General features: G+C 43.1%; 1 protein-coding gene and 1 long non-coding RNA gene across 3 annotated transcripts in view; one reads left to right on the top strand and one right to left on the bottom strand.

Annotated features, from left to right (window-relative positions):
- Positions 1–24826, top strand: part of PANX1 (pannexin 1) — a 72095-nt gene extending 47269 nt beyond the window's left edge. Inside the window, exons 5-6 of one of the 2 annotated variants that reach the window (XM_024110879.3) lie at positions 23066–23200; positions 23601–24826. In XM_024110879.3, coding sequence (XP_023966647.2) covers positions 23066–23200; positions 23601–23701 — 236 coding nt within the window. In that variant the 3' untranslated portion in view covers positions 23702–24826. Of the gene's footprint in view, positions 1–1866; positions 3994–23065; positions 23201–23600 lie in introns of those variants that run through there. The other variant, XM_005309147.5, reaches the window with a different exon arrangement.
- Positions 8030–9874, bottom strand: LOC135980932 (uncharacterized). The gene is made up of 2 exons (XR_010597898.1): positions 9771–9874; positions 8030–9700 (listed from the first exon to the last, which is right to left on the bottom strand). It is a non-coding gene; the product is annotated as an uncharacterized LOC135980932 (long non-coding RNA).
- Positions 24827–25498: the final 672 nt, after the last annotated feature.

Raw genomic sequence — 25498 nt, 5'->3', positions numbered from 1 at the left:
ATTGGATATGTTTCTAAAGGATATACTCTAGTTTAAACAGGAATTAATTCAGGGAAGTTCTATGGCCTGAGTTAAATAGGTGGTCAGACTAGATGATCACAGCAGTCACTTCTGGGTTTGCAATCTACAAGCTGGAACAATTTGTATAATGGGGGTGCTGAGAGTCGATGAACCAAACTGTAAACCTTGTATATCATGGAAACCACTTCAAGCCAGGGGGTGTGGCAGCATCCCCACCACCACCACCACCACATCCCTAGTTCCAGCACCTATGTCTACAACTCCTTCATGGCAGAGGGATCACTCCAGTTCCACTGCAGTGGGGCCTTAATTGGTCACAGAGGAGAGGGGAAAATTTGGCCCTAAGTGATTTCACCAAGATCATAGGGTGAGTCAGAATCCAGAATAGAGCACTTAACCCATAATAGTTCATCCCCTGCCCAGACATGGTTAATTCTATTGAGCAATCATGGTAATATGAGAATAAATGTTCAGATACAATGGTAATGAGGGCAGCATATTTTATATGTAAGTGCATTCACTTGGATCCTGCTCTTTCTACAGAAACATAACCTGGCTTCAGATAATGCTCTTTCCACTTATGGTGTTCATTGTGATTCCAAATCTCTTTGAAGGAAATTGCCAGTCACGTTGTACATGGAGAAAGAGATATAGCCTCTCTATGCAGAGGTGGGAATGGCTGGGAACTCTGACCATATTTAGCTCAGATAGGAGGAAACTGCAGATGCAGATTAAGTCAAAGAACAGTTTCCAAGGTAGGGGATATTTAAATTATTTTTCAGCACAGTAATGATACTGTCTCTTCTGCCTAATATAATGGAGGAAGCATCAGCTTAAGAGAAATGTTCATGATGTAGTATTCTAAGTCACTCCCTCCCCACCATCCCCGGTACCGACAGCCAGCTACGACCTGACATCGTCGTCACCGACGAGGCCCAGAAAAAGATCATCCTTGTCGACATCATGGTCTCCTTTGAGAACAGGACCCCGGCGTTTCGTGAAGCCCGAGCTCATAAGCTGGAAAAGTACGTGCCCCTGGCCGACACCCTGAGAGTGAAGGGCTATGAGATGCAGATGGACGCCCTGATCATCGGAGCCCTGGGCACCTGGGACCCCTGCAACGCGCGTGTGCTGCAGACCTGCGGGATCGGTCAACGCTATGCACGGCTCATGCGGCGCCTCATGGTCTCAGACACCATCCGATGGTCCAGGGACATCTACGTTGAACACATCACCGGCCACCAACAGTACCAGGAGGTGTGAGCCGAGCGACATCGTTCTTCGACTACGAGAAAGGGACCAAGAGGACTAAGGGTTGCATTTAACTGCCCCCACATTTTCGCCTGCCTCTAGTGATATTAGCATGATTTAATAAAAGATTTTACAAACGTAGATATAGGTTCTAGCTCTTTTGCACAAGAACAAGAAAGGCACCAAGAAGATTTCTTTCCCACTTTGGCACACCTCAGAGGACTGGAACAGCCAGAATCATAGCATTACTGGCCACACCAGAAGTGGAGATATGCCTGGCTCCAGAACCCTGTGCACCAGCTCGTGGTTCTACACTAGCTCTGGGTTCTGCATTTCCAAAAGGAAGCTGTAAGGTGCTCCTCAGGCTCAGCGTTGGACAGGTAGTGCCACTAAGAGGGTGCCCTTTGTGTATGTTCCTGTATAAAGCCACACACTAGCCTAGCTATAGTACAAATCAAAGGTGAAAATAGGTTGCAGGTTTGGGTTTTTTAAATCTCCACGGCTGCTATTTTGTTGTAAGGAAAGCAGGAATATTCGCTTGTGACAAAATGGTGTGATGGAATTTCATTGTAACGAGCATTTGCTTTTGTTTAGTTTTAACAGATCTGCTCCCAAGTTGCAATACAAGCGCAAGCAACGAGGATAAGGTTCGTCAAAGACTTATAGATTCTTCATGCTGATTGCTCCTGCACGCTCCTCTTTTGACGGTTGTAGCACAGGACCACTGCCCTCTATCCCCACCTCCAATACAAGCCGCACTGAACACAGGACACTGCCTTTCTCAATGAATGGACTGGGTTTGGGGTCCTACCAGTTCACCAGAGAGGATAAACCAGTTTGCAGACTGTTTACATACAGTCCAGTTAACCTCGTATCACAAAAGGCACCATCTAGAGTTTGAATATTTATAAAACCACTTTACTACGAATTATGGAAAAGGGAAATCCATCAGGTAATTAGCATGCAGAATGGATTACCAGAAGCAGCAGTTGAAGCTGAGACCATTTAAACAATAGGCGTGTGCTTACAGCGATGAAACACTGAATTGCATAGACACTAGAAACAGAGATGGCCAGATTCCATCCTGAGATGGCATGGTATTGAGGTGTGTGTAACAGAGTACTGGAAATGCCAAACTTTGTTACTTGCCACCTAGTGTCCAATTCTGCAGTTCTTACTTCATCTATAAAAAGAACAGGAGTACTTATGGCACCTTAGAGACTAACAAATTTATTAGAGCATAAGCTTTCATGGGCTACAGCCCACTTCTTCGGAAGCATATAGAATGGAACATATATTGAGGAGATATATACATACACACACACATACAGAGAGCATGAACAGGTAGGAGTTGTCTTACCAACTCTGTTAAGGTAAAATATCCCATGCATTGCAGTGGGTATCAAAGGAGATGACCGTGTTAGATCTGGGTTTAGAACTAAAGTGTTCTTGGCTCCCTAGCCTGTAAAGTTAATGGGACTTTTGTTTGAGTTTGGACTGCAAGATTTCAATCCTTAATTCTATTTCTTAGCTGATTTGGTTTTAATTCCACAGCCCTCTGAATAATGGAGTCTAAAGTTTAGGGGCTGAGCAACAGTGATAACCCCTACCACAAGGGTTTGTCTTGTCTATGCTGATGTAAAGAACTGTATTTTATATCCATTGTGTTTAAAATAGACACTTTTTAACATTTATTGGGTATCAAATACAGTATAGAACGCACATTTTCCACAACATGCCTTATAAGAAAAGCATGCATGACATTCTCAGTTGTATTACAGTAGCAACTACAGGCCTCAAGTCAGGGCCCCACTAGGCTAGACAGGATATAGAAGAAGACAGTCTCTGCCTCAGAGTTTGCAATCTTAGTTAAAGATCAGATACAACGGGTAATTGAAAGAAGCCGAACAGAAGAGGACCATGATGTGGTGATAGAAATATGGACATGTTTTGTGGCAAAATCACTGGTCCACTGAGGCATTTTGTAATTCAGAAAGTTACTGCCATAATTCGTTCATGTGGGTTTTTTTAATTGCCGTGGGGGGGGGGGGGGGGTTCATTCAATTTTGTAACAATGTTCCAAATGGGGGTTCATGTCAGCATCATGGCATTTCTTTTAAATGGCAAATTAAGCCTAATTACCATGGAACTCTTGAATATACAGTAGAACCTCAGAGTTATGAACACCTAGGGAATGGAGGTTGTTCATAACTCTGAACAATACATTACTGTTCTTTCAAAAGTTTACAACTGAACATTGACTTAATACAACTTTGAAACTTTACTATGCAGAAGAAAAATGCTGCTTTTAACCGTCCTAATTTAAATGAAACAAGCACAGAAACAGTTTCCTTACCTTGTCAAATCTTTTTTTTTTTTAACTCTCCCTTTGTTTTGCTAGTTTACATTTAACACAGTACTGTACAGTATTGGGATTTCTTTTTTGTTTTTTGGGGGCTTTTTGTCTCTGCTGCTGCTTGATTGCATACTTCCGGTTCCAAATGAGGTGTGTGGTTGACCGATCAATTTGTAACTCTGACGTTCTACTGTAGTGGGACGGGATTTTTTTTTAATTACCAGGATGGTAATGTACAGCTTTTAAATAGTCACTGGTTTTACCATATGGTCTGGCATGAGAAGTACCTTTTAACTGCTTAGTGTCATCTATAACTTTTGTCCAAAAATGTAGTTTAAAAAACACTTAAACTGAACATTAATGACAGTGCCTAGCAATATCTAAATAAGTCCAATATTTGCTTTCCCATTTAGCTTATTCACTGGGTTCCTTTTAACATATCTATTATCAACGTTGCAAAAAAGATTTGTTAATAGTGTGAATGGAATAACCAGTAAGTAATTAGTGTTAAACCTTTCACTCAGAATTATTAATGAACAACCTAGGTGCTAGCATAGTACAGTAAGAACTATTTGAGTATTTTATACCTTATGGCCAAGATAAGCCAAGATAATGTAATAAAATACAGTACCTAAAACCATAATGCTACCTCTTTGTTGATGAGACAATGGCTGCAATACAAGTACTTTGTTCCACAAAAAGTGAGAAAAACATGTTTTCAGTTTAAATATCTTAGGGTGTGAAATTTCTGGATAAAACTATTTTAGAAATAGCCTTTTTAAAAACGCTCCTTCCTGTGACACAGGGTTGCAGGTTTGCTTTGCAGCTATCAGGCAATATGATGCACCATTATGTTGCCTGATAGCTGCAAAGCAAACCTGCAACCCTGTGTCACAGGAAGGAGCGCTTTTAAAAAGGCTATTTCTAAAATAGTTTTATCCAGAAAGATTTCTATTTAACTCTGAAATCGGTACTTCTCCTTGTTTGTTCTTAAATTGGAGTTAATTGAGCTGAGATTTTTCTAAATGGCCATCTGACCCTCTTCAATTAAACAACCCCTCTGTAAAAAACCTTAAAAGCTACTGATCATCCATATGCACATTCCTCTGATGGTCAGAGATCAGAGTCTTCTGGCCACAGTACCCTTAGGATGTACATGAACTCTTCAATCCTCATGTTCCACTTAAAGGTTGAGGAACACTATTCAATTCTTCTCACCAACTCATGGCTTAGAGATGGAGCCTGACTCTCCGAGATGGCCAGCCTCTCTCTTATTATTTATAGCTCATAGCGTTTATAGTGTTACTGTTTTAATCATTAGGTTGACTGTTGCGTCCTTTTTTAGTTGTTAGAATCTTATTCGTCGCCAGTATGGTGTCATCCAGTTCTCCCGAATTCAAATGCTGCCTCTCGTGCAAGGGAGCTATCCCAGCTTGTGATGGATACTTGTTGTGTCCCTGTCTGGGAGAATCTCACAGTCCCAGTAAATATGCCCTTTGTGAGACCTTAAGCTGTCGGGCTAGGAAGAACAGGAAGGCCCGCCTTCAGGTCTTCCTAATGACTAAGTCCATGATATACGCTTTCAAACCAGGCTTATTCGACACCCCCCAACCCTCCGCATGGGAACCTTCAGAGCCCCAGATCATAAGTGCAGGCTTATTGTCCGACTAGAACAACAACATTGTCCTCAGACAGACAGCAGGAAGCCAGAAGTCCCAGAGGTAGATTGCCTACTATGGTTTCTTCTAAAGAAAGCTTCCCATGATACCAATAATTATGTGAGACTCCACAGTCTGGAATGGTTCCTATCGAAGCTCGATCCTGAGCTGAGTCTGACCATACGGTATTGTAATGCCCAGCACCGAAATCCAGGACTTTGGGGAAAAGTTTGCCATGAAACCCCAATGATATCTATCTCAGTGGCCGTGGCACAGGCTCTTGGCACCAGAACCAGGCTGATCAGGGCACCATACCATGACGCTAGTGGAAACTGCAACACTGCTGTGGGAAAATCTGGTTCCAGGTCACCTGTCTACGCCACCTCACATGGCACCATTCAGATTCTTAGCACCAATGGCTCTGTAGAACTCCAATCTTCCCCTGCTGTCAGCACTTCATTCGGCACCTACCGTATCCACTTCTGCAGCACCATGGGTCCACTGCATTGCCTATGAATCCAGCCTGCACATTCTCCTCAGCTTGATGTTCGGAATTGGCGGTCAAGGAATATCTGTACCAGCAACATCTTGACTCACCCAGCTTCTCACCACAGCCCTTTACATCTTGTGAGGAGTATCAGAACTCCCTGTAAGAATGATATTGGGATCCACCGAACCCAAGTTAATGGTTCTCTAATCCCTTGCTACCAGACTCTTACTCACCACTGCCCATGGTGCCTTTGTTGGGGACCATGGTCGGCTCAGAGCAATTGTCGTCTGAGGGAGCAAATACTGTCTCCTCCACGGCACTGCACATACGAACACCCCAATAACCCTTTCTGGTTCCGACACAGCTTCAAGCAGAGGACAAAGAGGTTGCTGTGGGGCTGATGGCCCCACAGATGGGCAACTATAAGGGATTTCAAAAACTACTGAAAAGGATGGCTGAGGCCCTCCAAATCCCTATTGAAGAGGTACAACAACAGACATACAAATGGTGGACATACTTCAGGCCTCCTCCGTGGGAAAGATAGTCTTATTGACAGGAAGGGGTATCATAGACCCTGCTAAGACTGTGGCAGACACCTGCTTTGGTGCTTCCTACTTCCTCCAAGGCAGACAGAAAATATCAGGTGCCTCCTAAGGATGTGGAATTCTACCCACCCTACCCCAAACACCCTTGTGGTCAGTGCTGCAAACAAAAAGGCAAAACAATTCAGGTCCACCCCCAAAGAAAGAGAGCCAAAGAGGCTAGATTTGGCTGGAAGGCTTACTCTAGAAAGCCTACAGTTCCGTGTGGCCAATATTCATCCCATATTAGCTGGATATGACTTCTGTATACATGAGGCAGCTTGCCTTTGCAGGTAATCTGCCCAAAAAGGCTCATGAGGATTTCACTTCCCTAATTAATGAAGGCCAACTCATAGCCAGGGCAAGCCTCCAAGAGTGCTGGAGGCTGTAGATATGGCTGCCAGATCAATGACAATGGCTGTCTTTTATGTGATAAGCATCACAGCTTCAAGAATCAGGATTCCTCAAAGAAGACCGAACAATGGTGGAGAATCTGCACTTTGAAGGATTTGAATTGTTCAGCTCTAAAATAGACGAGATACTCTATATGTTGAAGACTTCAAGAGCCATTCATTCCCTTGGAGTCTACACGCCAGCTCCTAAGAGGAAACACATAAAACAACTTTAAACTTCAAGAGACCAATTGCACTGCCTTTCTACCACCAAAGGTTGGCAGAACCACCCAGGAAACATCAGCATTTCCATAAAAGGAGACAACCCTTGGCTTTATTACAAACCACCCAGTCTTCCCACTCCCAGAAACATTCGTTTTGATGGGATGGTCAAAAGACGTGTTCTACCACCATCAGCTGCAGAGATCAAAGGCCTCCCCTTCAGAAATTGACTATTTCACTTGAGGCATGCTTGGTCCCTTACCACCACTGACCAATGGACCATGGACACAATAACACATTGCTACACCATCCAGTTTTCTTTGATGCCTATACTCAGCCCCCCTTCCCTTTCCCTTTTCAGGGACTCTTCTCATGAGGATCTACTACATCCAAGGGTCTTCATGTCCCTGGGGGCGATGGAAGAGGTCCCTCTATGCTAAGGGGGGAAGGGATTTAACAGAAACTATTTTCTCAATTTGAAAAAAAAAAAAGGAGGCTAGTGACCTGGGCTTCAAATACTTCACCACCTTCATTCGCAAGTCAAAATTTCATATGATCACTCTGGCAATGATAATCCTAACTCTGGAATCAGGAGACTGATTTGCATGTCTTGATCTTCAAGATGCATACTTCCACATCTCCATCATTCCATCCCACAGGAACTTCCTGAGATTCACAGTGAGCCAGGATCACTACCCATACCAGGTACTGCCCTTCAGACTTTCCACAGTACCAAAAGTCTTCAACTAGGTGCTCTCAGTAGTGAGTCTTCTGAAGTATGCTGCCAACATCAGCGTATACCCTGACCTGGATGATTGGCTAGTATGGGTGAAATCTCCTTGGACTTCTGAAGCCATTTGCATCACTCTTGACCTTTTCAAGAAGTTAGGCCTGAGAATCAACATGCAGAAAATCAGCCTTAACCCCAGTTCAGAGGATTACATTCATTGGCGTGACTATAAAGTCCACCAAGGCCACCTTCCCTCTGGACAAATTAAAGAAAGTGTCCACCCTTAATTCAACTAGAAAGAAACCCAAACACCAGCATAAGAGCATGCCTCTCTCTTCTAAGTCATATGGCCACTTGCATGCTTGTGATGCCATATGCTAGTCTTCTCCACTGCTCCTTGAAGTGAGTCTATATACCCTTTAAGAACTACTTGGACATGCTTGTCATCCCATTCATGGTCCTGTCCTTGTTGAAATGGAGGAAGGACTCACTGAACACATGCAAGGAGGTCCCCTTCAGAGCACGCCTACCAACTAGGACTGTTTTCACAAACACGTTCTTACAGGGATGGGGTGCCTATATAGATGAATTAATGACACAGGAACTGTAGGTCACAAGAGAGAAAAGAATGTACATCAATCTCTTAGAACTCAGAGCTGAACAGAAAGCCCAAGAGTCCTTTCTCCATCTAATAGAAGGGCAGTTTGTTAATCATGATTTGTACTATCTGACCACCATGTTTTAAATCAACAAACGAGGTGGGGTCAGGTTATCCCTACTCTGCCAAGAAACCATCAGACTCTGGAACTGGTGCATCAACCACCGAATTCTATCAGCAGTATACCTATCTGGATTACAGACCATGCTAGCAGACATTTTCAGACATGCTGTCTCAGAACTGAGGGAAAATCCTGCACCTGAATCTACCATACCTGCACTTCACAGCATGGGGACTGGATGGATGTCATTGATTGAGTGGGCTTTCACTTTTCCAGTGAGGGAAGATCTAATAAAAAGTAGGAAAGAATCAACATGACAAACTAACCTGGCTGAATGGACAAGGTTCTCCTTCTGGTGCCAACTACACTCTGAGTCCACTCCACTCCTCGATCACACACATTCTTGACTACTTACTCAAATTAAAAAGGAAGACAAGTTCTGTCTAGGTGCAGTTGGTGGCAATCTTAGCTCACCACCCGCCGGTGGAGGACCATGCAATATATTCTCATCTGACAGCGATCAGGTTCCTGAAAGGCCTAATTAAAGTGTTTGCACTTGTGAGAAAACTGGTTCCCCTTTGAGTCCTGAAACTAGTACTTACAGCCCTCATGGGACCACCCTTCAAACTCATGGCTTCTCCTCTCTGCTACATCTGTCAATGAAAATGGCATTTTTGATCACCATAATTTCCGCTAAAAGAGTGGGAGAAATTCAGGCACTAATGGCTGACCGGCTGTATACGGTCAAAAGTGTCTGTGAGGACACGTCCTAAATTTCTTCCCAAGGTGGTGACAGAATTCCATCTGAAGCAACAGATTCACCTCTTGGTAGTCTTCTCAAAGTCTCACAGATCCAGATCTGAGGCAATACTGTATACGCTGGATGTGAGAAAAGCCCTGGCTTACTACTTACCAAGACTGTGTGTTTCTATTGTGGAAATGATGAAAGGCTCTACAATTTCATTCCAGAGACTATCAGACTGGATGGTTGATTGTATTAAAACATGCTATGAAGTGGCCAAGGTAGATCCACCTTCAGTAGTTAGAGTTCATTACAGTAGGGCACAAACTGCAAAAGCAGCATCACTGCTGAACTTACCAATATCAAATATTTGTAAGGCAGCTACTTTGGCATCAATCCACATGACATTATGCCCTAACTGAAGCTACTTCTTCGAGGAGTGTTCCTGTGCTCCACTTTAGGTATCTTGGCGCCTTGCACTTCTAGTCAGAGACTTGTGGTAGCAGTACCCCAGGTGGCCTCGCACCACTCCGAGTGGCTACCCCACGCGTGCAGCCAACTGCCACCCAGTTCCTTCTCTTCCACCCTTGGTTTTGGTCCTTATCTACTCATATTCCTTTAATTTCTGCCCTTTTCTCAGTTAATTTTCCTCATTGTTTATCTCTCTGTTTATTTCCTTTCGTTTTCACATTTAAAAAACAAAACAAAAAAACTTTCTCTTTTTTTCTCCGCACCTCAGGCAGGCAGTCGCTGAAGAGGCATTAGCCGGAACTATTCCCATTCTTTATGCAGCTAGCCTCTTGGACATGCCTGGCTCTCCGGGTTTCAAGCGCTGTCTGACTTGCAGACTCTCAATACCAGTGACAGACGGCCACTCGCAGTGTGTCCATTGTCTGCAGGAGACACACATTACTGAAAAGTGTCCCCACTGCAAGGAACACACAGCACAGACAAGAAAGGCACGGGGGACCTCCAATTAAACCTTTTATGATGGAGAGATCCCTCCAACCCTGACTCCAGGACAGCTCCTCACCAATCCTCACCTACAGCTGCTTCAGATACAGTAACTCCTCACCTAATGTTGTAGTTATGTTCCTGAAAAATGCTACTTTAAGCGAAACGATGTTAAGCGAATCCAATTTCCCCATAAGAATTAATGTAAATAGCAGGGGTTAGGTTCCAGGGAAAAATTTTTCCCCAGACAAAGACTATATATACATACACACACAGTATAAGTTTTAAACAATTTAATATTGTACACAGTAATGATGATTGTGAAGTTTGGTGGAGGTGGTGGAGTCAGAGGGTGGGATATTTCCCAGGGAATGCCTTAGAGCTGAATGATGAACTAGCACTTGGCTGAGCCCTCAAGGGTTAACATGTTGTTAATGTAGCCTCACACTCTATAAGGCAGCATGAATGGAGGGAGGGGGGACAACATGGCAGAGAGAGACAGAGACACACACAATGTGTGAGAAAGAAACTGCATTGCCCCTTTAAGTATGCTGACTGCACTCTACATACATTGCCTTTTTAAGTTGATCAGCAAGTTGAGACAGCAAGTTGAGACAGCAACTACTGCCAGCAAACTCCCTCTGTCCTGAGCCCTGTCCTGTCCCCCGCTGCTCTGTGAAGATAGCCGGATGGGGTAAAGGAGCAGGGAGCGAGGGGAGGGAGGGGGAGGGGGAATACCCTGACATTAACACCCCCCCCCGCACAGCAAGCAGGAGGCCCCTGGGAGCAGCTCCAAGGCAGAGAGCAGGAGGAGCACATAGCAGTGGGGGGAGGGACAGCTGAACTGCCGGCGGTTGATAACCTGCTGGGCGGTTGCCACACAGGGAACTTAAGGGAGCGGGGAGCTGATAGGGGGTTGCCGGTCCACCCTGGTTCCAAGCCCCCACCAGCTAGTTCCAATGGGTTGCTCTTTCTGCAAGCAGTGAACAAAGCAGGCAGCTGCCAAACAACATTATAAGGGAGCATTGTGCAACTTTAAACGAGCATGTTCCCTAATTGATCAGCAACTTAACATTGAAACAACGTTAACCGGGATGACTTTAAGTGAGGAGTTACTGTATGGGGTCCTCTGTAAAGGACCCTGGTTCTACCAAAGCCACAAAAAAGCAGCCTCACTCCTCGCCACTGCGGGATTCGCGTCCAAAAAGCGATCCCCAACTGCAAAAACTGCCCCAGTATCAACAGCAGCAAAAGCGCTGGACCACGAGGCACCGGGACCGTCCAGTACCGAGACGTCCCGAGGAGCAAAAGACCCTGTGCAGTCTCACTGTCATAGCAGCAAAACTAAGCCTCATAGCTCAGCACCGAGGGATCAGAAACCTCAGGCCCAGAGCAGCGCTATGGTGCCACCTGCTGCACCAATGCAATATGACAAATCTGCGCCACCGATAACGCTCCCTCTAGTTCCCAGCCTGAGTTTGCCTGCGTTACAGACACCGAGTCTCCCTGTATCGCAACAGTTTGTCAGCCATGTGGACCTACTCATTGCTTCCACCCCGGGAACTTTGCTCTTTGGCACCGATAGCACCCCACCCAGGTCAGGGCCAAGCTTTATCACTACACCCGCTGGCTCGGCCTTTCCTCTCTCCAGTGATGAAGAGGAGGAAGTGGAGACAGGAGTGGGCACAACTCACCACTCCTCTCCTAAACCTGGACCCACTCGGCCTCTGCTTCAGAGTTTCGGCTCGATCCTCTGGGGTAGAGAAGGAAGTGGGTGATGGTTGGCTGCACACGTGGGGTAGCCGCTCGGAGCAGCCAGCCAGGGCACGGCTACCACAAGTCTCCAACTGGAAGCGCAGGGCACCAAGACACCTAAAGTGGAGAACCCACAGGGACAACCATCTTGAAGAACCTCAGTTACTGCACAAAGTGAGTAACCTTATAATTAAATTTAACATCCCTGTGGTGGGGAAAACTCCACAGCAGCCCAACACTGTAGCATTTAATTTCAGAAAGGGGAACTACACAAAAATGAGGAGGTTAGTAAAACAGAAATTGAAAGGTACAGTACCAAAAGTAAAATCCCTGCAAGCTGCATGGAAACTTTTTAAAGACACCATAATAGAGTCTCAACTTAAATGTATACCCCAATTTAAAAAACATAGGAAGAGAACCAAAAAAGAGACACTGTGGTTAAACAACAAAGTAAAAGAAGCAGTGAGAGGTAAAAAGGCATCCTTTAAAAAGTAGAAGATAAATCCTAATGAGGAAAATAGAAAAGAGCATAAACTCTGGCAAATGAATTGTAAAAATATAGAAAGACCAAAAAAGAATTTGAAGAACAGCTAGCTAAAGACTCCAGAAGTAATAGCAAAAAAAATTTTAAATACATCAGAAGCTGAAAGCCTGCTAAACAACCAGTGGGGCCACTGGACGATCGAGATGCTAAAGGAGCACTCAAAGATGATAAGGCCATTGCAGAGAAACTAAATGAATTCTTTGCATCGGTCTTTACGGTTGAGTATGTGAGGGAGATTCCCAAACCTGAGCCATTCTTTTTGGGTGACAGATCTGAGGAACTGTCCCAAATTGAGATGACATTAGAGGAGGTTTTGGAACAAATTGATAAACTAAACAGTAATAAGTCTCCAGGACCTGATGGTATTCACCCAAGAGTTCTGAAGGAACTCAAATGTGAAATTGCAGGACTACTAACTGTCATCTGTAACCTATCATTTAAATCAGCTTCTGTACCAAATGACTGGAGGATAGCTAATGTGATGCCAATTTTTAAAAAGGGCTCCAGAGGTGACCCTGGCAAATACAGGCCAGTAAGCCTCACTTCAGTACCGGGCAAATTGGTTGAAACTATCGTAAAGAACAAAATTGTCAGACACATAGATGAACATAATTTGTTGGGAAATAGTCAACATGATTTTTGTAAAGGGAAATCATGCCTCACCAATCTACTAGAATTCTTTGAGGGGGTCAACAAGCATGTGGACAAAGGAGATGCAATGGATATAGTGTATTTAGATTTTCAGAAAGCCTTTGACAAGATCCCTCACTAAAGGCTCTTAAGCAAAATAAGCAGTCATGGGATAAGAGGGAAGGTCCTGTCGTGGATTGGTAACTGGTTAAAAGATAGGAAACAAAGAGTAGGAATAAATGGTCAGTTTTCAGAATGGAGAGAGGTAAATAGTGGTGTCCCCCAGAGATCTGTACTGGGCCCAGTCCTATTTAACATATTCATAATCGATCTGGAACAAGGGGTAAACAGTGAGGTGGCAAAATTTGCAGATGATACAAAACTACTCAAGATAGTTAAGTCCAAAGCAGACTGTGAAGAGCTACAAAAGGATCTCACAAAACTGGGTGACTGGGCAACAAAATGGCAGATGAAATTTAATGTTGATAAATGCAAAGTAATGCACATTGGCGAACATAATCCTAACTATACATATACAATGATGGGGTCTAAATTAGCTGTTACCACTCAAGAAAGATCTTGGAGTCATTGTGGCTTCTTCTCTGAAATCATCCACTCAATGTGCAGTGTCAGTCAAAAAAGCGAACAGAATGTTGGGAATCATCAGGAAAGGAGTAGATAATAAGACAGAAAATATCATATTACCACTATATAAATCCAGGGTATGCCCACACCTTGAATACTGTTTGCAGATGTGGTTGCCCCATCTCAAAAAAGATATATTGGAATTGGAAAAGGTTCAGAAAAGGGTAACAAAAATGATTAGGGGTATAGAACGGCTTCCGTATGAGGAGACATTAATAAGACTGGGACTTTTCAGCTTGGAAAAGAGGTGACTAAGGGGGGATATGATAGAGGTCTATAAAATCATGAGTGGTATAGAAAAAGTAAATAAGGAAGTGTTACTTACTCCTTCTCATAATACAAGAACAAGGGGCCACCAAATGAAATTAATAGGTAGCAGGTTTAAAACAAACACAAGAAAGTATTTTTTCACCCAACACACTGTCAACCTCTGGAACTCCTTGTCAGAGGATGTTGTGAAGGCCAATACTATAACGGGGTTCAAAAGGGAGCTAGATAGATTCATGGAAGATAGGTGCATCAATGGCTATTAGCCAGGATGGGCAGGAATGGTGCCCCTAGCCTCTGTTTGCCAGAAGCTGGGATTGGGTGACAGGGCATGGATCACTTGATGATAACCTGTCTGTCCATTCCCTTTGGGGCACCTGCCATTGGCCACTGTCAGAGGACAGGATACTGGGCATTGATGGACCTTTGGTCTGACCCAGTATGGCCATTCTTATGTATCCTTCTCTTCCAGGTCTGATACTGCACTTGGTAAAGCTGTTCTCCATTCATTATTCATATAACTACTCCAAACTCCCACCTCTTTAACACATTCATTGCTTGGGAGTCGCCATCAGTGGAATGTGCATATGGACCAGCCCATGAAGGAGAATGGGAAGTTTCTTACCATGTACAGTAACTAGAGTTCTTCGAGGTGTGTTGTTCATATGCACATTCCACAACCTGACCTACTATCCCCTCTACCTCAGAATCTTTATCTTAGTGATTCTGCAGTGAGAAGGAACTGAATGGCAGATGGCGCCCTTGTAAGCCCTCACAATGGAACACAAAAACTGGAGAGCACATGGGTACTCTGTGGGTACTGCTGGCCCAAAAGCTTAGGTCTCTAACACATGACGTGTACGCACACCTTCGGTAGAATGCGCATAGGGACAACACGTCTCCAAGAAATCCAGTTACTGTACAATTAAGTAACTTCTCATGGCACTCACCATGTTATATGCCCTTTACAAAGCCCCAGGGTTTAATAAACTAACTAGCCTCTGTGCTTGTTGCTAAAACAAATATGCCAATGCTCTTACACACACACACACACACACACAAACGCATACACACTACAACAACTTACCTCAGTCCGAATTCTTCCTTAACTACAATGATAAATATATTCACCACTCACTGGTGACTTTTATATAATACAAACATTTTGTTGCTTTCTTGATATTACTAGATGGAAATGGTGGAATTATCAATAATAGTGCAGAAAAGGCAGAAGTGTTCAGGACCTATATGTATCCTGTATTTGGGTAAAAAACAGATGACGTGGTGATCACACTACCATGTGGTGATAACTCTCTTTTCATTGCACTAGTATGTCTGGAGACTGTTAAACAGAAGCTACTAAAGTTAGACATTTTTAAATCAGCAGGTCCAGATAATTTGCATCCAAAAGTTTTTAAAGAGCTGTCTGAGGAGCTTGCTGAACAATTAATGTTGATTTTCAACAAGTCTTGGGGCTCTGGGGAAGTTCCAGAAGACTGGAAGAAAGCTAATGTGCCATCTTTTAAAAAGGGTAAACAGTATGACCTGGGTAAGGCCTGTCAGCCTGACATTGATTCCAGGCAAGATAATGGAGTGGCTGATATAGGACTCAATTAATAAAGAACTAAAGGAGGGTATGCAATGAATGCAAATCAACATGGGTTTATGGAAAATAGATCCTGTCAAACAAACATCTTTTTTGATGAGATTACAAGTTTGGTTGATAAAGGTAATCGTGCTGACCTAATATACTTAGATTTCTAAGACGCTTGACTTGATACCACACAACATTTTGATTAAAAAAACTAGAACGATATAAAATTAACATGGTACACATTAAGTGGATTAAAAACTTGCTAGCAGATAAGTTTCAAAATATAACTAAGTAGGGCATCATCATCGAGTGGGTCTGTTTCCAGTGGGGTCCCACCGGGATTGGTTCTTGGCACTACGCTATTTAACATTTTTATCAAGAACCTGTAAAGAAACACAAAATCATCACTGATACAGGTTGCAGATGACACAAAAATTATGAAGTGGTAAATAATGAAGAGGACAGGTCCATGACTCAGAGTGCTCAGGATCACTTGGTAAACTGGGCACAAGCAAACAATGTGCATTTAATACAGCTAAATGTAAATATCGATCTAGGAACAGAATGTAGGCAATACTTACAGGAGTCTTACTGCTTATACTAGGAAGCAGTGACTCTAAAAAAAGATTGGGGGCTCATGATGGATAATCAGTTGAGTTCGCGGTGTGACACTGTGTCCGTAAGAGCTAATACGATACTGGGACACATAAACGCAAATCTCAAGTAGGAGTAGAGAGGTTATTTTACTTCCGTATTTGGCACTGGTGCAACCACTGCTGGAATACTGTGTCCAGTTCTGGTACCCACAATTCAAGAAGGATGTTGATAAATTGGAGAAAGTTCAGAGAAAAGCCACAAGAATGATTAAAGAATTAGAAAATATGCCTTGTAGTGATTGAGCTCCTTGAGTCTTTCTATTTAGCTTAACAAAGAGAAGGTCAAGGTATGACTTGATTACAGTCTATAAGTACCTACATGGGGAACAAATATTTAATAATGGGCTCTTCAATCTAGCAAAGAAGGGTAGAACATGACCCAATGGGTGGAAGCTGAAGCTAGACAAGTTAACACAGGAAATAGGATGTAAATTTTTAACAGAGAGTAATTAGCCATTGCAACAATTTACCAAGGTTCATGGTGGACAATCCATCATTGACCATTTTTAAATCAAGATTGGATGTTTTTTTCTAAAAGCTCTGCTGTAGGAATTATTTGTGTTATACAAGAAGTCAGACTAGATGATCATAGTGGTTCCTTTTGGCTTTAGAATCTATGAATAGTGTATTTAAATGTAGCCTATCAAATGTTGTTAAAATTGTGTGTTGCATATTTACTTCCAAAGTAATGAAATGTAATATCTTGTAATGTATTAGCAGTGGATGGAATAGTTAGTAGGTTTTTATTCCTTAAAACTTGAAACTCACAAAAGTCAAGTATTTTTGTGGTGTATTACTTTGTGTCCATTTCTTTAGTAACATGAGTATTAGTGCACTTTAGTAAAATTCTTTGTTTGTGAAAGCATGATTTGAGAGATGTTTATGGATGTTTGTTTTTATACTGAACAATACACTGCATTGATTGTTTAAAGGGACACTTCCAGGTTGATTTAAACACAATTTTGCAGACTGGAATAGCTTCAGGAGCTATTTTGGTGAAGGTTCAAGGGACAGTCACCCTGCATCCTTATACCAGCATGCTTCATTATAACAGACAATTTAATGATGGATGCTCAGTTCAAAATACTGGACATTTTAGTTCACTTTTCCCTGACAATTTCTGTTGCAAATTTTTTTATACCTCCTAAAGCGTTATATTTTATGGAAAATGTCATTGATAAGTTGATTTTAAAAAAAAATCACTCAACACATTTTAAAATGTTCACGTTTTGCATTTAATTGTACAATATTTTTGCTCTGTTGTTTTAAAGTTAGTTGTGCTAGCTTCCTAACGAAAAAAAGTAGCATTAAGTGGTTAATTAGATTAGTACACTTTGCCCTTTAGAGATCTGGATTAAACATTCTGACTTAGATCAGAAATGAAAGCGAGTTTGATAGTTCATCCTACACTCCCCATTAAAACTACTACAAGATATGGTACAATTGCTAGTCTTTGTTCCAGATAGGTCTAGCAGTGGGATACCAGGTGTAGTGAGTCAGAATTGATATACACCTGCAGGACTGAAGAAAAACATGCAGTCTCTGAGCCTGATTCTCTTTTCACTTACCTTGGTATGACACTAGTGTAGTTCCATCAACTTCAGAAGAGATACCACTGATAGGTTTAAGGAGAACTAGCTCCACTCCATGCACTATGCCTTGTTGAAGCCTTTATGAGCACTCAGTTTACCTTCCAAATTTTAACTTAAAAAAAAATAACCTCCTACACACAAGTGTAAACAATAAAAGTCCCCAAACATGTAACAATACAGTACTTGAAAATGCCCTTCTAAAAACAACAAATGTCCCATATTTCGATGTTACTGATGTAGTTTCTCAATTGATTTCTAAATTAAGAACCCAGACCTGTTCATCCATTTACTTGTGAATATGTAAACATTGACTTCAGGACTGGGCCCTAAACCAATTGGCTAGTCTGTGTATTGCAATCATATTGGCTGCCATTAAAACATCGCTAGCACATGGAGGCTGGAAATTAACAGTTGCTATCTGTACAAACAGCAAAATAAAGTAGTGATGTATATTGCACTCTTTCAATGTCAGTCCCAATTAAACTTTGCTGTCTAGAAAAAAGAAAATCTTTGGCCTTTGTCATTTTAATTGCATGAATATCACCGTTTTTATGTGATTTATTTTCATGGCAGGATGGGTATGGGTAAATGCATTATATACTGTAATGCACAGAGAGATTAACTGAAGCCGACTCAATTACAATGCTGTCAGATTTACTTGACTGCAATCTTGAAAGACACGTTCCCCACAATACCTCAGACACACGAGCTGCTTTTGTTAGCTGAGCTCTATTGGATCAACCAGACTTGTTTGAGTCACAGGCAGTGATCTTCTTTTCAGTTCTTCGGATGAATATGGCATCAAACCCTTCTGGAAACCCAAAACACCACCAAAAATATGGCAACAATTTATAACCGATATGTCCTTTTTAGAGCAATCAGTCACTACATACCTGGAAAGGTCAAATTTTCCTTTCTCTATTAAATTTCAGTCCTGGCAGCATCACCACTTGGTGAGTTCACTACATAAGCACTCAACACATGACAGTCAGAAATCTGGAAGCACCTGTGGGCATGTGAGCAGAGTTTGGCTGACCATAAGCCTATAGGTTGTTCAGTTAAAGATGGAGGAGGAGGACTCAGGGCAAGGTTCAGAGCCACTACGAGAAACTGGGAAATTTTATTTACATGATCTCTCCTATCTGACCAACCTGTGTAAGTGCCTCAGCATGAAACTTACAGCCATATTGGCCTTGAGCAGTGGGCTGATCCTTTCCTGGAAAGGATAATCAGTTACTCAGCCACAACACCCAAGAATATCTCTGGATGGACAGAGCCATTAGCAAGGACCTGATCCAAATTGCATTGAAACAGAGTTGGAGTCTTTCCACTAATAAGTTGGATCAAACCATAGGAGATAAATACCAGAGAAACTGTTCCAAATAAAAAATAACCTTGTGCACTGTGAATAAACAATAAGTGCCCCTATTACACTGCTGCTGCCAGAGGAACATAGTAAATTCTAAAGGCATATTAGAGACGGTCTAGTGGCAGCTTGAGCTTGTACGCAAAGCGACTCGACCATCAACAATTCAATTTTCTTTGTGCAGCTGGAAAGAGATCCTGTGACACAAGCCTAGTCTTGACAGGAACAACTGTCTCCCCAATTAAGATTGCATTCTTGTTTTTGACCTGTGGGCCAAAACATACCAGGGTTATGACATGTATGAGACCGTATGTAAATAGTTAGAACTAATCTACCCTATGGAAGAATTCTTCTGTCAACCTAGCATGGTCTGCACAGGGACTTAGATCATCTTAAACGTATCAGTCAGGTGTGTGGATTTTTCACATTCCTGAACGATATACTTAAGACGACCTAATTTGCTAGTGTAGACCAGGCCTAAGAACTGCTATAATTTTGTTCTAAGTACATTTCGTTTTTTTCTCGTGACCGTATTGCTGCCCAGCATAAATTTGCTATCATGCTCTTAAACTGGTTTTACAGAAAACTCCCTTAATCCAAACAATAGCAAGAGCAGAGGTGTGAATTCAGCATCCTTCCAGTACCCCAATGAGATTGGCCATTTATGCTTAAAAGGCTATTTAGAGCTGTAGTCTTCCACCCTATTCAAGTTGATTAGTATCTTATGCTGCATAGTACTCCTGAAATGGGTTGGGCTGCTCACAGAGGAAGGATTTATACAACATGAATAAGGGTACGTCTTCACTACCCGCCGTATTGGCGGGTAGCAATCGATTTATCCGGGATCGATATATCGCGTCTCGTTAAGACTATCTGAGTGCTGCTAAGTGCTATTAAAATACATTTTGAAGTGTGCTGGTATTATAATGTGCTTCTGTAATTCAAACTCAGCTTTCAATGGTGAAAATAGAACTGGCAAGTGATTACTCCTTAACGAGAGCAAGTTGTTTTTCCTACTTTGAAAATGCGCATGATAATTAAGGTACCATTATTTCAAATGCAGCTCTTGGATGGTGCAGGCTGACATTTTCTATCTAGATTTGAATTGGTCTCAGACATTCAAAATGGCAGCTGTTCACAGAGATTCTCATTATCATCTTTTTTGTGTAATTCTTGCCAACAGCAGGAAAAAAGAAAAAAAATTTGCTTTTTAACTGGAATACCATTATTATTTGCATGTCGGTAGCACCTCGGGGCTCCACCTGAGACTGGAGCTCCATTGTGTTTGTACAGCACAGAGTAAGAGGTGGTCTCAAAGAGCTAAATGAACGAGGCAAAGAAAGGCCAGAGGAAAGGAAGTATTATTCTCCCCCCCCCCCTTTTATATATGAGGAAATCAAAGCCCACAGCCCCTGCTCCACCAAGGGACTTAGGTGTTGCAAATCTCAGGTTCCTAGAAAACTGAGATCCACAAAGCCTGCACTAGGCGCCCTATACAATGGATGGGGAGAGAGACAAGGACCTTAGAATGTGATCTGCAGAGCCAGTACACTAGATGGGGAGCCACTTAAGTTAGCCAATGGCAGACGCCGATGACGGGTTTATCCTAAGCTTGTAGGGATATTAAAGAAGGTACTAACAGTGATTCCCCCAAGTGACAGTGACCCCCTCATAATTTGTCCCCCACACTTTAAAATCCAACAGTTTCACCAAGTACAAAAATCTCTTGGGTCTTCTGTTAAAACTTGTAAGCTACTGTCTGTAGAAACCATTGATTGTATCTATCCTGTGAAAGATATTTTATTACTATGTAAAACTTACAAACAAGTTAATTGACTTTGTTCTTGATTGATACAATGTAAACAAACACTATAAGCCATTAAGTGACTTTCACTTCATTGTAATAGCAACGACTCCTAGGACAGACCCCCACCCTCTGTAATTAAAGGGCCGGGAGTCTCAAATGAATTAGCACACACCCTAAAAGTGGTGGAGACAGTAAATTAAAATATGGTTAAGATATGGAATGTATGCTGATGAATGCTTGATACACATGAAGGGTTAGAGAGGTGCCAGCCTAGAAAGGGAGTATCCATCGGCCGAAGAATGTGTCAAGTGGATGACCAGAAACCCACCGAGGGTAAACTGGGATCCACCCCATCACCTGGAAGGATGAAAAACACAAACTTTGGACAGTTTGGAGCCACCAGGAATGTGCCCAGGAATTTGTCCAGAAATGTGCCATCTGCTGATTGAGTTAGCAACAGCAGAATGAAACAGCTCCCATAGACTAACATAGGAATTAATTCCTATAAGAATGGACTCTCAAGACTGAGGGTTTTGAGTCTCTGGTTCTGCTGCCAGCCTCCAGGAGCATCAGGTGCACCTGACACAGACTCGGCTCCATCCTCATGACCAAGCTACCTGGCCAGTAACTTGGCATGAGCAACTTCTAGGCTGGTAACTATAACACCTATACAGAACTTAAATGAATTATTGTGTAAACGAATATATGTGTGTGTGTATAAGAAATAAGTAGTGATAGGAATAAGTAGTCAAACAACGTTGTTTATTTTTATCTTTTGCTTTATCATTATATTTACAATAAATGTGGCATCTTTGCCTTATCCCTCTTAATAAGATCCTGCTGGTTTTTATTCTATTGGTATAACAAGCTCCACCCTTTTACAGCACCTAAGTATGGGCTGCAGGGAGGTGCCTATTTCTGCTTGTAATCCATAACCAGGAACCAGCTGCCTGGAGTCCCCAAAACTCCTGCTGAACCCTGGAGGTGCCTAAGTAGGTTCTTGCGGGAATGAGTTAGGCATCTGCTTGACTCCACACACAACAGCTGGAGGGTGCAGAGGTGGTAGCCACTTTATACGTGTAACCGAATAATTGGAGCACTCACCTGGGATGTGGGAGACCTACGTTCAATTCCCTCCTCTGCTTGAGAAGGAGACAGGATTTGAGCAGAAGGACTCTATAGGCCAGTGGTTAAGGCACCCATCTAGGAGGTAGGAGAGCCAGGATCCAGTCTGCCTGGTCCATCTTTCATTATATGTCCATGGGGAAACAGCTTCACCAGGAGAGAGGGAGGGGATATCCCATAGATCAGTAAATAGAGCATGCTCCAGAGAGGTGGGAGATCTCTGCTCAAATCCTTTCTCCCCCTCTGGCAGAGAGGAGGGATTTGAGGTGGAGTGTCCCACATTCCAGCTGAGCGCACTTACTATGGAGCTAAAAGTTATGAAGTGGGCACCACCACCGCCTCCTCTGGCTGGAGTTTGAACGGGACCTGAACCGGTGGGTGGCCTATGAGCACGCCTACCAGATTAGAGCCCTGCATGTGAGATAGGCAAGCAAATGCCTCTCTTCACCCACTTCATGGATCACTTGAGGGCTTAGATGCCCAGGGAACTTTTACTCTGGAAACTTAGGTGCCAAGTGAGTTTAGGCACCTACAGGGTCAAATGGAGCCTAACAGTGGGATTTAGGGGCCTAATCCTGAGATTTAGACACTTGAATAACTTTCAGAGTGGTAGCCGTGTTAGTCTGTGTCAGCAAAAAGAATGAGGAGTACTTGTGGCACCTTAGAGACTAACAAATTTATTTGGGCATAAGCTTTCATGGGCTAAAAACCATGCATCTAATGAAGTGCGTTTTAGTCCACGAAAGCTTATGCCCAAATAAATTTGTTAGTCTCTAAGGTGCCACAAGTACTCCTCTTTCTTTTTGAATAACTTTTTGTGGCTCAGGGCCACAGAGATTAAGGGACTTGCCCAAGGTCACACAGACTCTATGGTACAGCTGCGATTTGAACCCAGGTTTCTTGAGTACCGATAAAGTATCTAATAACAAAGATACTATTCTTCCTCTCCTATGACCCAATTACCTTAGGCTGTGACTTCACCAGGTCTTGGAAGAGCAGAATTTGGCTGGATGAAATACTTGCATGGGAGACCTCCAAAGAAAAGTTACAGACTGTAGGAAGCAGTATTGGTGCTGGAATACAGTATCCTGTATTTCTGCTAGGTAAGTAGTGAACTAATCCCCTCTGCATGGGCTTGGGGGCATTGTACTGCATTAATAGCCATCACTCTTCCATAGTCAAAGCCACACTGGGGAAGCCCTTTTTTAAAAGGACTCCTGAGACAGTGACAGCCGGGGATTGTGATTGCAATGGGGCTGTGCTGTCGGGGAGCTGGGTTGAGTTTCAGGGTCCCCTGGGGTTGGTAGAAAGGTACAAACCTCGATGAGACAAGCTTTTTGTGCACATGCCCCAGGAGCTGTGAGGTGAGCAGTGGAACTGTTACCCTTTCTGTGGGGGGGCAAAGCCTATCCCGTTGACAGCAGAATGATTCGGAGGGAAAGACAATGAGAGGATCCCAGCGGTATTTCTGCTTCTGGTGATGAGTGTTTCCTCTTCTCTCAGGCAACAGAACAGTGTGGAGAGAAAGCGCACACAGCGCGATAGCAGGAGGGGACAGTAAACGCACAAGCATACATGGAAAAGAAGAGACCCAACATGGGTGAAGAGAGTCAACACAAGGGGGGGGGGGTAGAGATTCCTATCTATGCTAGAGCTCTCCCTGTCTATACCCCCTGATTCACGTGATAAAATGCCAGAGTAACACTATGCGGCAGCAGGTCTGGCATGTGGCCTTAGCGTGAAGGTACAATAGGTGAGTACAAAACATCTAGAAACGGGACTGAAAAGCCAGTGATGCCAGGCAAATGTAATGGCTCTGAGCAGCCATGATTCGAACCCGGCACATCACTGAGTTTCTGTGCTTGGCATCCTGGCTTGCTCAGGGCCAAGTATACTGATGGCACTTAATAAATATTAATAGTAAAGGACCAAATCTGGAGGTCCTTACTCAGGTAAAATTCCCACTGACGCTAATGAGAGTTTAGCCATGGTAAAGATGGATATGTCCAAATGTGACTTCATGAGGATCTGAACAGAAAAAAAACAAGAGATCAATCATGAAAAGTTAAAACCATCCATATCCTTATGCTACTGCCACTTGATTTGGCTTTCTGACCATGGCCCAGGTTGCCTCACCCCCCCCCCCCCCCGCCCCTTGTGTTAAAACCCATTAGAGGAAGCTCTGGGGTGAGACTCTTTTGTAGAGTTCCTCTCTGATCAGTCTTTGGGGGAAGGTGTGAGGGTAGGTTTTGCCTCCTGTGCATAATAAGCTATGATGCTTGTGTACAAAGCTGCGGGATCCTGGTTTTATTATATCTTTTTTCTTTTTTTAACGGACTTCTCCATTTTCTTGTGTGTCTGCCGGTTGCAAATTGCTCTTTGTCTGCTTCCATATGATTGCTTTTAGTTTGAATTTCTCATGTGGCATGGCTTGTTTGAATAGCTAATGTTCCCAGGACTCTAATTTCACTCTCATTTTGGTGATTTCTCATTTCTATACACAGCCCTAAGTAATACTCCACGCGCACATTTGTTAGTAGGTGAGATACAGGAGGTTGCCATTTATACACAAAGGCTTTTCTTCAATTTTCAGCCTGAGTTTATTGTAATAAGAAGAGGAGAAAAAGAGAATTAAGTTGGCTAAGGGCTATTCTACATTGGAGGGAAGGGAGGAGTGAATTACTGATGTTGTCAAAGGCATCCTGAGAATTACATGGTCTGATACCCTCCCCTGAGTTAAATCTTTGTTCCATGCCTAAGAAAAAACACCTGTAACCCTGGCGATATTGCATATAGTGACACATTTAAGGCAGGTCTGCATTTAAAAAGCTGCAGCTGTGCTGTTGTAGCATTTTAATGAAGAGGCTGCTACGCAGCTGGGAGAGCTTCTCCTACCGGGGTAGTTATTCCAGCTCCACAAGAGGGTTTTGCTATGTTGATAGGAGAAGCCCTCCCACTGACATAGCGCTGTCCATTCTGGGGGTTAGGTTGGTATAACTGTGTCGCTCAGGGGGGTGGATTTTTCATACCCCTGAGCGATGTAGTTATACCGATGTAAGCTTATAGTGAGTGTAGACCTTGCCTCTGGCTTCACCTATGCTTAAAACTTATACCGGCATAGGTATGTTGGTCAGGGTAGGGGAAACACCCCCAGCCCAGTGACACAGCTATGCTGACAAAACCCCACTGTAGAGGCAGCTATAAATTAAATTAATAAATTAATGGAGATATCCCATCTCCTAGAACTGGAAGGGACCTTGAAAGGTCATCGAGTCCAGCCCCCCGCCTTCACTAGCAGGACCAAGTACTGGTTTTGCCCCAGATCCCCAAGTGGCCCCCTCAAGGATTGAACTCACAACGCTGGGTTTAGGAGGCCAATGCTCAAACCATTGAGCTATCCC

The sequence above is a fragment of the Chrysemys picta genome, chromosome 1 (assembly GCF_011386835.1).
Source record: "Chrysemys picta bellii isolate R12L10 chromosome 1, ASM1138683v2, whole genome shotgun sequence".
NCBI lineage: Eukaryota > Metazoa > Chordata > Testudines > Emydidae > Chrysemys > Chrysemys picta.
Note: the sequence above shows the minus strand (reverse complement) of the source record. Positions and strands in the feature narration are given on the sequence as shown.